Source organism: Gadus chalcogrammus, chromosome 6, assembly GCF_026213295.1.
Source record: "Gadus chalcogrammus isolate NIFS_2021 chromosome 6, NIFS_Gcha_1.0, whole genome shotgun sequence".
In the NCBI taxonomy this organism is placed as follows: Eukaryota; Metazoa; Chordata; class Actinopteri; order Gadiformes; family Gadidae; genus Gadus; species Gadus chalcogrammus.
In genome coordinates, this window is record NC_079417.1 from 14,514,128 (window position 1) to 14,530,198 (window position 16,071).

General features: G+C 47.2%; 1 protein-coding gene across 2 annotated transcripts in view; it reads right to left on the bottom strand.

Annotated features, from left to right (window-relative positions):
- Nucleotides 1-3,852: 3,852 nt before the first annotated feature.
- Nucleotides 3,853-16,071, bottom strand: part of LOC130384112 (zinc finger SWIM domain-containing protein 6-like) — a 53,586-nt gene continuing 41,367 nt past the window's right edge. For both annotated transcript variants that reach the window (XM_056592144.1, XM_056592145.1), the window contains exons 11-14: nucleotides 10,564-10,721; nucleotides 9,981-10,144; nucleotides 8,869-8,950; nucleotides 3,853-8,379 (exon numbers count right to left, since the gene is read on the bottom strand). In XM_056592144.1, the coding sequence (XP_056448119.1) occupies nucleotides 7,514-8,379; nucleotides 8,869-8,950; nucleotides 9,981-10,144; nucleotides 10,564-10,721 (1,270 nt within the window). In that variant the 3' untranslated portion in view covers nucleotides 3,853-7,513. The remainder of the gene's footprint in view (nucleotides 8,380-8,868; nucleotides 8,951-9,980; nucleotides 10,145-10,563; nucleotides 10,722-16,071) is intronic.

Below are 16,071 nucleotides of genomic sequence, written 5' to 3' on the forward strand. Positions count from 1 at the left end.
ACAACACGCACAGTTCTGCAATTCTGCTGATAGCCATTCCTGGAGTATGCAGTCATACTCACAAAGCTTCTGCAGGGAGAGAAAGAAAACCAAGAAAACGCCCTTTTTCACATTGCCACATATAATTACCGTTACCGGATAGATTGAACATTTTTACCCCACCATGTTCTTGCATTAGGAATTAGCAGTTTATAAGAATGCATAAGAAGCAAAACCTCTGACTAATGTACTTATTGCAAGTCGCTTTGGATAAAAGCAATTTCTGCTAAGTGCCTTAAATGTACATGTAAAATGTAAGCAAAATAATATGGGATGTGCAACAACAACAAAAAGAAGTGTACAGTGCCATTAGACTAGAGCTGCATTAATAAAGCTCATGATGTTTGTTAATTGTTATTTGATGGTGTACAATACATCAGACAAGGTCAGAGAGACTTTAACTTAGTGTGTGTGTGTGTGTGTGTGTGTGTGTGTGTGTGTGTGTGTGTGTGTGTGTGTGTGTGTGTGTGTGTGTGTGTGTGTGTGTGTGTGTGTGTGTGTGTGTGTGTGTGTGTGTGTGTGTGTATGTGTGTGTGTGTGTGTGTGTGGGGGGGGGGGTGCTTAACATTTTCTCAGCGCATACGAATGTGATATGGTGTGAACCAAGAGCAAATTGGGCTGTCAGGGTTGTGATATGGGTGGAGACGCAATCTATTCACATAACAAATGACCTTAATTGCTATACATAACCTCCTAGCAGAATCTCTGTGGAAGAAACCTTTGATTGTCACACCGCGCTAACTGCAACCTTCGACGACGACGAAGGCGTGGAATAAAACTCTTTCACTGGCAAAGGCATCGATCCACTTGTTCGGTGGCAACGATTTGCATAAGATAAATGGATGTGCCTCTCCGACCGTGCGACAGGTTTCTGTGTTGGCTGGTAATTCCGATGACACTTGGCGTACTTGCTATGCGTAGCTCAATACAATCAAATAGCCCATAATGATTACCACTATTTGAACCAGTGAAATATTTGTGTGCCGGGTGCGGATGTGAAGCATAAAATCAAATGAATGGTGCAACTTAGTTGTAACATTTTGCACTCCCTGGTCCTTTCGCCCCTTACATATGGCGGGAAAGTCAAAAAGAAAAAAAACCGGAGTAGATGACGCATAAGTGTGTGCTCAGGGAGTAAGTTATGGCTGTAACTTTCTCACTCTGTCAGGCACTTTAACCAGCTGTCCTGGAGGACACATTAACTTGGTATCCTTAAATAAAGTCCTTTAAATAAAGCTGGGGGAATTAAATAATGAGAACAGTGCTCCTCACTGTCCTCTCTGCTTTTAAATGAACCTCCCGCCTTTCTTATTAATGTCCCCTTATCGCTCATCTCGGCCACTGACCCCCCCCCCCACCCCCCCACCCACCCACTCCACCACAGAAGAAGAAGAAGAAGCTCCGGCAAGTGGTCGCCGCAGAAGTAATTGAGGGCAATTCTCAAATTAAAATTTAAACCCCCTCGTCCATCTTTATGCGGTGGGGAGGGGCGTGGAGGGGAGACGGGGGGTTACGGGGGCTGATGACTTGATCAGGTTTTTGCGGGGCCGGGCAGGTACCCCGCCTCCGCCAGGCTCCGTGATGAACGAGGAGCATTAATCTCAGTGACAGAGAGAGAGGAGTTAGCAGCGGCGATAGCTCCGCTAACGGCTTTAATTAGCATTTAATCAGACGCCCCGGGGCCGATGGGGGAGGGGGTAGGGGGGTTTGGAGGGAGATCAAACTCTGACGGCCCCTCGGTAAGAAGAGAGGGAGAAGTAGAGAGAGAGACGGAGCAGAGAGAGAGTCCCTGCGGTGTCTCAGGCTGCTGCTGTGGGCTCACTTAAAGTACAGAGGTTATGATCTCTTTTGTTCTGCACTAATGGTAGCGTGCACCCCAAAGGTCCAGAACCTAAGCTACGTATTGTCTGGACTGCATTTAAAAATAGCAACTCCAAAAGGTGATCGAACTGCCTATTAGTTCCAAGTCCCTTTTTACAGATGCCTGGGCAGGAGTTGGATGTTTTATAGGCGTAGCTTCACTCCTGCCCTTCTCGTGTAAATACAGGAATGAACCGATTGGTCGAATTAGCCGTGCTTATTCGACCAACCGGTCGACACGACAGCTGAATGTCGAATGATTCAGGAGCTAAGAGTGAATGTTCTCTCAGAAGGTCATCTATAGGCCTACGCAACATTGAGGCAAAGCAGTTCAACATGCTTAAAGTATTCCAACCCTCAAATGCCACAAAGCACCGTCTATGTGTTTTATACAGAAAGAGAGAGAGAGAGAGACAGGGAGAGAGAGAGAGAGAGAGAGAGAGAGAGAGAGAGAGAGAGAGAGAGAGAGAGAGAGAGAGAGAAGGGATAGAAAGGATGCAGGTAAAGTCAAACCCTAGAGTGAAAGGGGGGCGGCGACTGGGCTGCTGACCCTCGCTCGCCAAGTCTCGCTCGCCCTCTGATAGTAGCAGTAGAGGCAACAGTGTTGATGGTGATGGTGATGGTGAGGAAGAGGCCGGTGTGTGATCATGATGTCATTAGGGGTATACAGTGAGACAGATCGGAGGGGGGAGGAGACTGCACTCTGCTGCCGAAGACCCCAGGGACGTCATTACCACCAGGAAGTGAGCGGGGACCGGCAGCACAGGTCAGACCATAGTACTCACACACACACACACACACACACACACACACACACACACACACACACACACACACACACACACACACACACACACACACACACACACACACACACACACACACACACACACACTGTACTAGCACTTACACTTGCATGTACCACACACACCCAAACTCTCGACACACAAATTCACTCACGCAGCCTACACACACATATGTACACACAAAACAAAAATCAGCTCCCTCACAGGCAGGGATCCATCACATAACAAATGGACGGCTGTGTCTGACCTCTGACAGTGGACTGGCGCTTCTGTTGCAGAAGCTGACGAATTCCTCCATATCCGAGGGAACACCTATGTGTACGAATGTGTCTCATTAGTGCGCACACACACACACACACGCACGCACACACACATACACACACACAGCCAGACGGACGGCGCACTGCATGAATGCATCACAAATGCATGCAACTGTACATACACATACACATGCATGGATGGATGGACAGAAAACGATCCGCACCGACACACCGACACACACACACACACACACCGACACACACACACACACGCGTGGGACTGGAGCTCGTGCGGTGCTAAGTTGCAGTGTGTGTGTAGTAGTGTAGCAGGCGGGGCTTCATTACTGCTCTCCTACAGACAGTTGCAGTGTTTTTGTGTCAATGTTTAATGAGGGGCTGGGAGTCGGGGGACCCCACTGCTGTCAGGAGCTCCTGTAGTCTGGAGCTACCCACCTGTTCCTATCGCCTCCCCACAGGCCCTCACACACACACACACACACACACACACACACACACACATATATACACACACATATACACACACACACACACACACACGCTCACCTATATTATACACACACATATACACACACACACACGCTCACATATATACACACACATATACACACACACACACACACGCTCACCTATATTATACACACACATATACACAGACACACACGTTCACATATATATACACACACATATACACACACACACACACACACACACACACACACACACACACACACACACACACACACACACATATATAAACACACACAAAAACCCATACATACACACACCCATACATATATACACTCACTGAGATACACACATATGTACACACACTGGAATACACACATATTTATATATGAGCTACACATCCACACACATAGCACACTGGCACCCCACAGACTACACAGTGATTTAGTCATCCCGTGGCAGAGCTGTGTTTGAAGCTTGTAAACAGGCTACTCTGGTTAGCTGAATGTGCCTGTTTGACAGAAGCCTTAAAGAGCTTGTGAATATCAATGGATATATTTGATATCCCCCATGGGCTCCTGTGGATGACAGTGGGAAATGCAGGTGCTACAGCGCGAGCGATCCTTCTCACTCTCACTGCTGACACTTGATTGATATCTAACAGTGGTCTCCAATGACTCTTTTCTATAGGCTCAATCCCGAAACAAGCAGACACAGATTGACTGGGACACAAGTGTACCCAACGACATTAGACATTGTGAGTTGTATGAACGTGAACGTGTAAAAATAAATGTTACTGCAGCCCTGCCGAATAACTTTCAAAAAACTAGCTTTTATTAAAACAAAAACAAAAAAACAAAAAAAAATCAATCATCGACTCATTAACAAGATTATAAAACAGTGATTTAGTTACATAAATAAATTGATATCGGCGTATCAAATCTTAATTTCATAAGCATGTATACATGGGTCATTGTAATAAATAAAACGAGAAAGCAGAAGATTCCTACACAAAAAAATAAAGAAACAAATAAAAAATCCGCTAGAAAGACTTCAGAGGAAATTGTTGCTGAAGAAAATAACAGACAGACAGACAGACAGACACGGGACAACAGGTATTTTTTTGTTCACCAAACACACGTGAGGAATTGCTTTGTTAAAGCATGAGTAGTAGACAGCCATTCAACTTACTAATTAAGGACACTAAAGCTAGGACCAAGGCAGGTTGTCTCTCACCACTTGGAACACGTTTGGTTGTTAGATCTCCAGTTTGGTTACTTTAAAGCATTAAGACAAGGCAAGAGAAAAGGCTGCTTTCATCTTTAATGAACAGATAGTAAAACAAAGAAATAAACAAAACAAAATGCAGGGAGGAAATGTGTGTTTACCGAAAAAAAGAAAGAAAGATTGAAAGAAAGAAAAGGAAGAAAGTAAAAAAGGCAAGATTCGATCAAACGTTTGTAACAGTGCTGAAGAGAATCTGATAATGTGGTTTATGTTGCTTACTGGAACAGAATGGCCAAGACTTGTTGAATGATAACATTGATAGCATGATATATTAAACAGTGTGATTCATCGTCTCAGTATCTGGTCCACCAACAGAGGGATTTATGATTGTGAAACTATTCAGCCAGTGGCTATGTGGGTTGTTGTTTTTTATTACCGCAACAGAAGTTGAAACTTACGAGTTCAACAGATCTCAACACAGTAATCCACATTCTGCCTAAATAACATTCCATTTGTTATTAACAAAAAGTTTTTTAAAGGAGACTCGTATGAAAAATAGATTGACCAGAAGGAATTTTCTGAAACATTTCCTGTGATCAGGGTAATAACAAGAACTTGAATGTGTTCAATCATCCTATGCCCATTCTGTGCATCAGTCAGTGAGAATGTATAAGACACCATTGTTTTTCGGCAGCAACACCAATGCCACCTATATTTAAGACCAGATCCTTCCTCTCACGACCCGAAACATCAGCTAGTCCGACCGGCCCTAACACAAGGTCGGCCAAGTCCTTTTGATATGTCCTGTGATATTAATGAAATTAAACAATACCAGTAAAAAAAAAAAGAACAGAAATAACAGAGCAAGAGAGGGAGATAGAGCAAACTACAGCGGCTTCAAGTATTTCACATTACATAGAATACTCTGTATAAATTAGTTAACATATACTTTCAGATCCTCCATATTCAGACATATACTATGGCATATATATACAGAGTAGAATAAACGCTCGCTCGTGTCGTGTCACTTCTTGTCTTTTTTCCTGGAGTTCAGTCGTTCAATCGTTCATTATTCCCGCCTGTTTTGTTTTTGTAACTGTGTAGAGAAATCCCTGAGAACATTCTGTGACAGTTGCTGAAAGTTCCACACAATGACGTGTAACAGTAGAAGCCTACTTCCTATTGGTTCACATGCACGGAGGGTCATGACACTGGCCTACCTCGAATGAATAAATACACCACCACTACCGTATAGCTACACCGGTGACTAACAGCTACAGCGGAGAATGGCATGCTCACACATCTTTTTGTCTTTTTCTTTTAGCCTCTTGTCTTGCTAATAGCCAGCTGATTTCGTATTGTTTTAGTTTTCATGAACTAACGTTAGCTGGGGAACGCCTCAAAAGCTCAACTCAAATGGCCGAAACTGTCCGGAGGTCGCCGTGACTCATCTCGGTCTAGCTTCGTGTTCTAGGTCTTATTTATTAGCCAAGGACCGTCGACTGCTCCGTTTCAGTCAGCTGTTACACACAAGGTGATTCGCGGTAGTATTAAAAGTACGACACCACAGTTGGAGCAAGTGCGATATACCACATCTGAGGTAGCCTCGTCTCCGACCAGGCCTAGATTACCCTTTGATTCATGATCAAAACACAGTATCAGTTATTTAGTAAATATTTCATTGCACCTGGCTCCGAAAGAAAACCCCCAAAGAGCGATAATCAACGAATAATACTCACGGCCGTGCTCAAATGGCACAGCAATGCCGTTACTAGTAGAGCGCACGTACCGTCCTCTGGCCCAAGGTGTGGTATTTTTTATTACAGAGGAGGAGTTATGAAATGGCCGACTACAGCGGCAACAGGAGGAGGCTGAGAACACAGTTTCTATGAAGCTCACATCGAGCTATTAGCTCACACAGGTGGGGAGGGGGGTAGTGGCTCACTCAAGTGCTGCAGCGGTGTGCTGGGTCAGGAGGAACGCTGACGCGACTTTAGTGCGTCATTGCGAACCCAAAAATTGTGCCGAGCCATACTCTTAGGCCAAGCTGTGCTGACCAATGCCCAGTGGTCCTGGGAAGAGTGTGTGTGTGCGTGTGTGTTGGGGGGGTGAAGAGTCAGAGAGAGAGAGGCATAGAGAGATAAGACAGAGAGAGAGAATAGAGGCGAGAGAGGATCAAAGAATGGAGACTAAAGAGCTGAGAGAGCGAGAGAGGTGCTTTGTGTGGTTTAAAGCCATAGTTAGTTTTCGTTTTTTTTGTTGAGAACGCTGAGATTGGGGTTTGTTGGTTAGTTTGTCTGGAACATGAGCGCTACCGTAGCAGGGCGTTTGCCACTTGATAACATACAACTCAATATAAACGTGAAAAAAGAGGAAGGGTGGGGTAGGGGTCGTAAAAGACGTGATTCAAAAAGAAACAATATATAAAAAAGCCATTTCACTTTCCTGTTTTCCTCTCACACACATGTAGAGAAACACACACAACATTCACAACGGGACAAATTTCCTCTCTTCTGAATCTGAAAAATAAAACACTTCTGTACACGTAGTAGTAATAATAATAATTAATAATAGGAATAATGTTTATAACAATAACAACAGCAAGAACAATAATACCGCGTGTGTGGCTCTGTTGATTTTTTTCATCTTTTCCTTTCTCTTTTTTTTGCTTCCGTCGTACAAGTCACATCCCCAGTTTTATTTGCCGTGTCTATTTCGTAAGTTCAAAAGAAGTTCAAAAGGCAGACTCAAGTTAATAGAAAAGTCCTAGCGTGTGGGGGAGGGGCAGGGAGAGGGGGAAGGGTGCGGTGGATCGCCCCCCCCCCCCTCCCCCCTTCAGCCAAACCTCTCCCTCACCAGCATCATCAGTTTCTTTTTGCCCTTGTAGATCTGTTTCAGGTTGTCTATGAACTGCGTGAACTGAATGTGTCCGTCGTGCGCCATCATGAACGTCTCCCGCGCCTTCCCCAGGAACTCGATGAACTCGCTGTAGTGCCGCGGGCTGATGTGCGTGAGCCGCGAGTGGGTGGTGTTGATGTAGGCCCCGATGGTGGCGTCCAGCAGCTGCCTGAGCGGCGCCTTGTCCAGCGACATCAGCTTCCCCGAGTTCCTCCGGCTGTGCAGCGCCGACACCATGCCCGGCGTGGTCAGCGTGCACCGCCGCAAAATGTCCGACAGCACCGTGGCGCACTTCACGCTCTTCACCACCAGGGGGATGACGGCCGCCAACTCGTTCTTACCCAGCGAGTGGCTGAGCGCGCACGCCCACAGCACGTCGTTGATGGCCGGGTGCGTGTCCTGGTTGTAGCTGAGGTTGAGGTGCGCCATGGCCAGCGTGGCGAGCTTGTACGCGCGCATGGGGTAGCCGCGGTGCTCCATGTAGCGCGCGATGGTGAACAGCTGCGTGTAGCTCATGCCCGTGGCCGCCGCGTCCAGCACGATCTGGTAGGCCGTCTCGAAGGCGATGTGGTCCTTCTCGCAGAGGGTGAGGGCCGACAGGGCGCAGTTCTGGGGGTCCTTCATGGCGCACTGCAGGGCCAGGGTGCGGGCCGAGGAGGCCAGGTTCTCCTGCTGGTGGCAGTCGAGGTGGAGCCGGACGATGGTGCTGTTGGACATGACGGTGGTGGCCACGATGCTGGTGGCCTCCGTGGGGGTGAACAGGGTGAACCAGCTCTGCATGATGCTGTCCAGGGCGTACACACCTGGCAAACACACACAGATACGCACACGCCCACACGCACACGCACACGCACACACACACACACACACACACACAAACACACACACACACACACAAACGGTGTAACTAAAGGTGTAGGTAAGTTGACTGGTGTATTTGATCATATTATTAAGTCTTGATTTAAGTGAGCAAACTGACAAATTCATCTACAATACAGTCTGATCAGTCACAAGTTGATTACATACGTTTTGTTTTTTATTTGCTCCCAGGATGGGTTTACAATTACACATAGTGGGCAGGGGTTTCTGCATCTAAATGGTTGTAGACCTAGACAAACACCTGAGCAGCAATTTATAATTAGCCAATCACAATAGAGTGACTGTCTGGCCCAGAAACATCAAGGTCGCACCCCCTGCCCTGCACGGAGCTAAAAGCGACTGTGAATTCATTTGATACCTTGCAGTGAGCAGTATAACAGGCTGTGTCCGAGCAGGTAGCAGAGGTCACTTACCCACTTCAGTGGCACATGTGACTAACCAGCGCACCATCTCTCTCCTTCTCCAGTTTAACGTGGACAGAGTTATTCTCATTACCTAGTGGAGAGAAGGTTAGGGGAAAAAATGGTTTTATTAAGCTTCAAACGGCATTAGGTACATGGAAGACTAAATAAAATTTAACAAAATAAATGAACAACAATTTATCATTATAAACCACCATGACATGTTTTCACTGTGTTCATCCCAACTGGGCCCCTGCTTCAAACCCTTATTATTTCCGGTTATTTTACTATTCTCGTGTGTGGTCTAACTAATGTCAGCTAGGTACACCATTATTTTAAAAGGCATAATTGCAAACAGACAAGATGATTCCATTCAAATCGTAATTGGGTGAGAATATCCAATCACGCCCTCTGCATTTGGCCATTATGTAAATTCATATTATTCTTGAATTAGGACCAGAAAGAATGCTAATGTGTTTACCAAACCATACGGATCACTTCTCTAAAGATTCAAATTGCGGTTTTATTGACTGCAATTAAATTGAAAAACCGATATGCAATCTAAGGAGCCGAATAGTGTTCAGTTCCATGACAATCCAAAAATAAAGTGGGAGCAGCCATCTACAGCTCCGTCCAGCTTGGGAGCGTTCCGCGTTGCGTTCATGACTCTGTATGGTGTGCGAGGCCTGGAGTTTGGCACGTATACTTCGTCTTCCTGGAGTTTGGTCTCTGTTGAAGCCCTTTTTACAGATGATGGCTATTTTAACGTCACAAAGGTGCTAACTACATACACACAGATTATTCTGCTGAGTCACAGAAAAATTTAAACCAGTTAATGTGAATCATTTCATTTTCCTCAATAGTCGAACAACCAGGCCTATTGTGGTTGCCTAGCTACCTTCTACCTCCTCCTTTGCACGGTGTTGGAAATAGTTGAAAATGAACGGCTGCACCAATGCGCTCTACTTCGGACGGCATTGGGTATTATCAGCAATTTGTATAAACATTTGTATCGGCTGAGGCTAGCTCCTCCCCGTGACAAAGCTCTCTGCAGAGCTCCGGCTGAAGGCTGGGAGGTGTGGGTGAGTTGCAGGTGGTGGTGGCTGGAGCATCGGTTGGGCTACCTGCAGGCCCAGCTCCAGGGAGACTTTGAGCAGTGTGATGTCGGGAAGGCTGTCCATCAGCGTGGCGATCTTGAAGGCGTCCTGGGCCAGTTTGAAGATGTGTGAGGATGAGTGGATGTTCTTCTGGATGGACTCCAGAACCGTCTCCAGCCTGCGACTGTCCCCTGGAGAGGAGGGCGACAAACCAACGTCATACGTGGGTTCGTTTTTTTTAACTGACAGTAACTTTAGGGTGCGTGTTGTATAGGAGCTGTTCAGGGGTTGCACAATAGAAATGGGGTTTGAACTCAGAACCTTTCCACGAGGTGGAGGTCACAAAACCCCTTCTGCCCATACTATCCTATCAAGCCTCATCATTAGAATAAAATGACGATGATGCCATGAATGTATTGGTATCCTAACTGCGTGTGTGTGTGTGTGTGTGTGTGTGTGTGCGTGCGTGCGTGCGTGCGTGCGTGCGTGCGTGCGTGCGTGCGTGCGTGCGTGCGTGCGTGCGTGCGTGCGTGCGTGCGTGCGTGCGTGCGTGCGTGCGTGCGTGCGTGCGTGCGTGCGTGCGTGCGTGCGTGCGTGCGTGCGTGCGTACCTTTGGCGGCGGTGAGCATGGTGGAGGCCAGTTCACACTGCTGGGACTCTATGTGGCTGAGGGTGAACCAGCGGGGGTAGCGGTTGGGCACCACCGATACCATGTGGTGGGGTCGCGAGAGGTCACCAGGCAAGGCTGTGGACTCCAGCACAGGCAACCTGACAGAGTGAGGGCGAGAGAGATGAAGATGATTAATCACCGAGACAGGGCACCTGCTTTAATCCGCCGCAAATCCGCCAACAGGATTAAAGGAAACACCACAGCGGGGTTGCATTGCATTTAAGCAGACTGACGGAGGGTCGTGACTTGTAGTGGAATCCACGTCTACCGTAGCACAGTTTCTGTTCACTTGCTTCCTATGAGATTTTTACGCCAGTTATCAGTCATATGTCCTCAGAGCGAGAAGAACGAGAACATGACTAACAGAACAACAAGAAAGACACAGAGAATAGGGAGTTCTGACAAAAGCCTTTGACAAAGCTTATATCCAAAACATGTAGAACAAGTATATTCCTCTGTCGAAAGTGCCTTCCATTCTCTGAACGCTAATCCCATGGAACTGAAACGAAGATCGCTCCCTCTGAAGCGTGCACGGCATTCCGCCCTCGCTCTCTCGCCAATAGCAATCGGAACGCCTGGGAACAAGGTTAGCATTGACGGTACGTTCTTAAAACCCTGAATCAAGAAGGTATGCAGAGCTATATATCTGAGCCGACCATCAAACACTCACCTGGCTACAATAGTACACTTTAACTCTTGAATCCTACCACCACTTAACCTCTGAACTCTCACCTCGCCACCAATAACCAATAACTAACACCTCTGACCTGGCTGGGATTAAAAGAGTCAAGATAGCAGCTCCTCACCGGGTTCAACTCCAGTGTCACCGCCAGACCTCTTTTTGAACACACAGCTGGCTGCAATCATTTAGCCAAACAACGACATTCCTTATAGATACAAAATAAACAAAAGACAAAACCACGCGCTACAATCACTCTCAAGGAGAGATTGGTTTTTAGGGAAAAAATTAAATTGAATTAAATGAGGGACAGTAGCGTAAAAAAGTAACCATATGGCTATTGCACACACACACACACACACACACACACACACACACACACACACACACACACACACACACACACACACACACACACACACACACACACACACACACACACACACACACTAATATAATAATATAATTAATATAACAGAAATAGAAGAAAAAAAACATGCCTTCATGACCAGGGGCTTTTGCAACTGCAAAAACCAAAGGTTTAATCAGTATGTTTCTGCGGACTGGTCTTAACTGGCAGTAATGGAGTCAGGGCCATCGTACACCTGCTTGAATAGAGGACAGGGGCTCCTGCTGGGCCAGCCGTCTCATTACAGACCTACTGACAGCCCCTGGTCTTGATAACAGTCAGGCAAGCATGGTACCATCCCCCCAACCCCCCCCCCCCCCCCCACCCCACATGAAGCACCACCCACCGCCCACACCACCCCCACAGTGAAGCACCAACCCCCCCATGAAGCACCAACCCCCCCCCGACATCAGCACAACCCCCCCCCCCCCCCCCCCCCCCCCCCCCCCCACCACCAGCCTAACCAGCCCCTTCATAACCCCCCCCCACCACCACCACCACCACCACCAGCCATACCATCTCCAGCCCCGCCAGCCCAAGCACTACCCCCAGCCCCAGCACCCCCACCACAAGCAGCACCAGCATACTGGCCAGCTCATCTACTATTCTACCTCGCTATCCCCCCCCCCCCCCCCCAACCTCTGTTTCAAAGGTCTTCCTGCCTTCAGAAGACAGCACAACCTGGCCTCCCGTCAGCCAATCACAAAGCTAATTGAGTCCATGGGGAAATTAAAGGATTCACCTCCCAGCCCGTAAGGCTGGACACACATCAAACAACATACCGACACACATGAATGGAAACGCCAATGGACACACACACACACGCACATGCACACGCACACGCACAAGCACACGCATGCACACACACACACACATCTACCCGACACGGGCACACACTTATAGATTGCATGTGGGCACACACACACACACATGCCTGTATGGAAACACAACAGAGCAGCCTAGTAAGGGCGTTTTTGACGCTAAATACTACCTTCAGATTCTGAGCAAGGTTCATGTGATTGCTGTTGCCACCTGACGACAACAACAACAGCAGGCTACAACAAGAGAATCCCCCCCCCCCCCTCCCGTCATGATCCGGCCAGAAGAGGTACCAGCGTGGTCCACCTCTCCAGGAGAGGAGGACTCAAGGAAGGAGGAGGTGTGAACCCTGCGATCCTCGTGCGAAAATGGAGATGTTTGGATGCCATAGTAACCGGGGCACATCTGAGGAGCTGCTGAATGCTCCTTCAACCACATACACACACACCCGCCCACACTGGGGCCTTCTGGAAGATTCCTGGGGTGTAGAAATGCAACGAGAAAAGAGCCTCTGGTGAAAGGCTGAGGCCTCATCAACATTCCTGACGGGGCTCTGGTGGAGCTTCCACCAGAGTTCTCCGTTCAGACAGAACTTTGTGAGTCTTCGGTGGCTGAGAAATGAGCGTCTTGGAGGAGAAAAACACAGTGTGCTAGAGTTCCATGGGCCTTAGTCACCTTGCGGCCATCTTGTTTCTAACCCTGGCTGGTAGGTGGGAACTGAAGGCAGATTCCACATTCAGTTCCCCCCACCCGTCTAGCGTTTAGAACCAATATGGCGGCGAGGATTCCGCATTCAGACCCCCCCACCCAGCTAGTGTTTAGAACCAAGATGGTCGCTAGGTATCACCTATGTTCCATGATGCAAAAGTTCAAGGGTGGGAGAGAGAATGTTATGCTCTGATACTGCACACCCACCACCACAAAGTATAAATAACACTCTTAAGATTCCCTACAGGGTCATCATCTCGTCAGCTGGAATCACCTCAACAAGAACACTGCTTTAAATATAAAATTCCATTATTTTTTTCATTCTTTTACAGCACTGCTTAGTGGTGATGAATATAAATGGTTCATACGAAAGAGCTGTGAGGTGCTACCCAAGCTATATTGATGTGATAAAGCCAAGCCATGGGAAAGACTATCAGGACCAGACCGGTGGTTGTGGGGAGGGGGGCCGTCTCAGATATAAGGAATGTGTAAATACACATACATGCATGCTCCAGTGCAGGGTGTGTGTAGGCTAGAGGGAAGCAAACAAGGGGGCTCTTGGAAGGGGACCCCTGCCTCCAAGAATTGCCCAGTGATGCACAAATGGATCGGATGAGGCACACACACACACACACACACACACACACACACACACACACACACACACACACACACACACACACACACACACACACACACACACACACACACACACACACACACACACACACACACACACACACACTCTCTCTAATGGCCTGACACACATACTGTCAGTAAGCAGATGGAATGTCCTGCAACACAGATGAATAAAACAATGTATTTTAATTCTAATGTATAAAACATAAGAATACAATATTCACATTGAAACACACACGCATAGAAACACACACTGTAAATTAAGCCCTGCATGTGCTTAATCTCACTTAAAACAGAGAGAAAAGAGGAAATGGCCAAGACATTGACAATAAGCAGCCCAACTGTGCTGTCTTTTGGCTTCTCGTCAGTATCACCATGACGACTGACCTCTTTACCTATACGGCTATTCCTTCTCTGACTGTAAACACATGTCCATTACACCATCCATCAAATCCCCTGTTATCAAACAAGCCTCACACTGGACAACCTCCACTAAAGCACTTCTACATCCACACAACACGACAGCTGAAGAACGCAACTGACGTGCAACCCTTTGGCAGGACATTGGTGAGCCTTTCTCATGCATGAAACGGGATGTAGAAGTATAACGTTCTAATCCCAGTGACTAAATCAAATAAGAAAAAAGATACATTAATTTTCTCCCATTTTGGAATATATTATTAGTTTGCTCACAAACACAGACAAACACATTGCCTACCGCTCCCGTCATGTCTAAAGTTAAGGAAAGAGAAGCTTTGCGTTCTAATTTATAAGTGACACAAATGCTAAACACATGTCTACCAAGAGGTGGGGCTGTTTGGCACGTCTCTGACTGACGTGGAATGTCCCATTTAATTCACAGGGTGTAGAAAAGGCTGGAACATGCTGTCGGATTGGGTAGACTTATCCTGTGTGTTGTTCACATCACCGTATTAAAGCAGGCCACTGGCAGTGACCTGGAGATATGCAAGGAATACATTGATCAGCCGGATCAATATCTAATGCTTGAATAAACGCTGACTCCCCTGTTCTTTTCCTGATTACTTGTGTAATTTGCTTTACTTTCCCAATAATCTACGTTTATGTCCTTGTGTTCGTGTGTGTCTCATCAAGAGAGGGAGACAAACGCACACACACACACACACACACACACGTCCTCTCACTGATGGCGAAGAGTAGCACTAAACATGTAAATTGCTTGTGTTTGCACTCAGTGGTCCCTCTAATCGAGGAGGCCATAGATTGGACTGAGGGGGTCTTCTCGGGGTCAGGGATGATAAAGAATAGGCGTGATTCTGCACCGTGTCTGCGATTACTGAACACAACCATCGTGACATTTTAGGAGATGTTTACTGAAGTGTATATTTGCATGTGTCTGCCCATGCATACACATGGACAAGGTGAGTGATTGGCTGGGGTATTGACCTCTCATAACAATAGTGCGTGAGGGACACGGTGCAAGACATGAAACTGCTTACTTCGACAAAACGTGACCAACACACAGGGTCACCTGGAAGACGTAATAGATAGTGGCACATGCTCCATGGTCTCTAGAGCATGTGCCAGGTGTATCAGCCATGAAGACTATTCACAGCGAGAACACCGTCCTGTCTGCACAGGTCCAGTCGGATCCCAAAAATTGGGAGGCGGCTTTGCCTTAATTGAATTTATATTCAAACGCTGGGCATGGCGTTTCGAGTTAGGAGGTAGCTCCTTTTGTTTAGTTGCTTTTTCTTTTTTTTCCTCAGACGCCGTGAACAGACACAAAAGCATGTGCTCCTGCTCCCACTTGCTTTAATTAATGAGACGTCAACAACACAAGGCAAGGTCACTCACAGGTTGGGGAACACGCACACGGCGAGCACAACACCTCCCCTCACAACGCTTTGAGGCTAGCTCCGCTAAAGAGGCAGGGAGGGAGGATGTAAGGAAAAGGGACGAAAGGGGGTGGGGGGGGGGTGAATAGGGTGAAGGATAGGGGAGGATAGTAGCAGCGTGAGAGAGACTAGGAGCGAGAGAGAAAGAGAGAGAGATACTGGGTTCCCTTTACCCTTGTCTTTCTTCTTGTATCAATGATAGCGTTGTAATGGGTCCATTAAAAGCAGGCCCGGTTCTTATACCTCCTTCTCTATATTTAACTGGTCGCCGTCCCGAGGGAGCAGGGTAGGTATATGCTATCATATTACCCTACGCT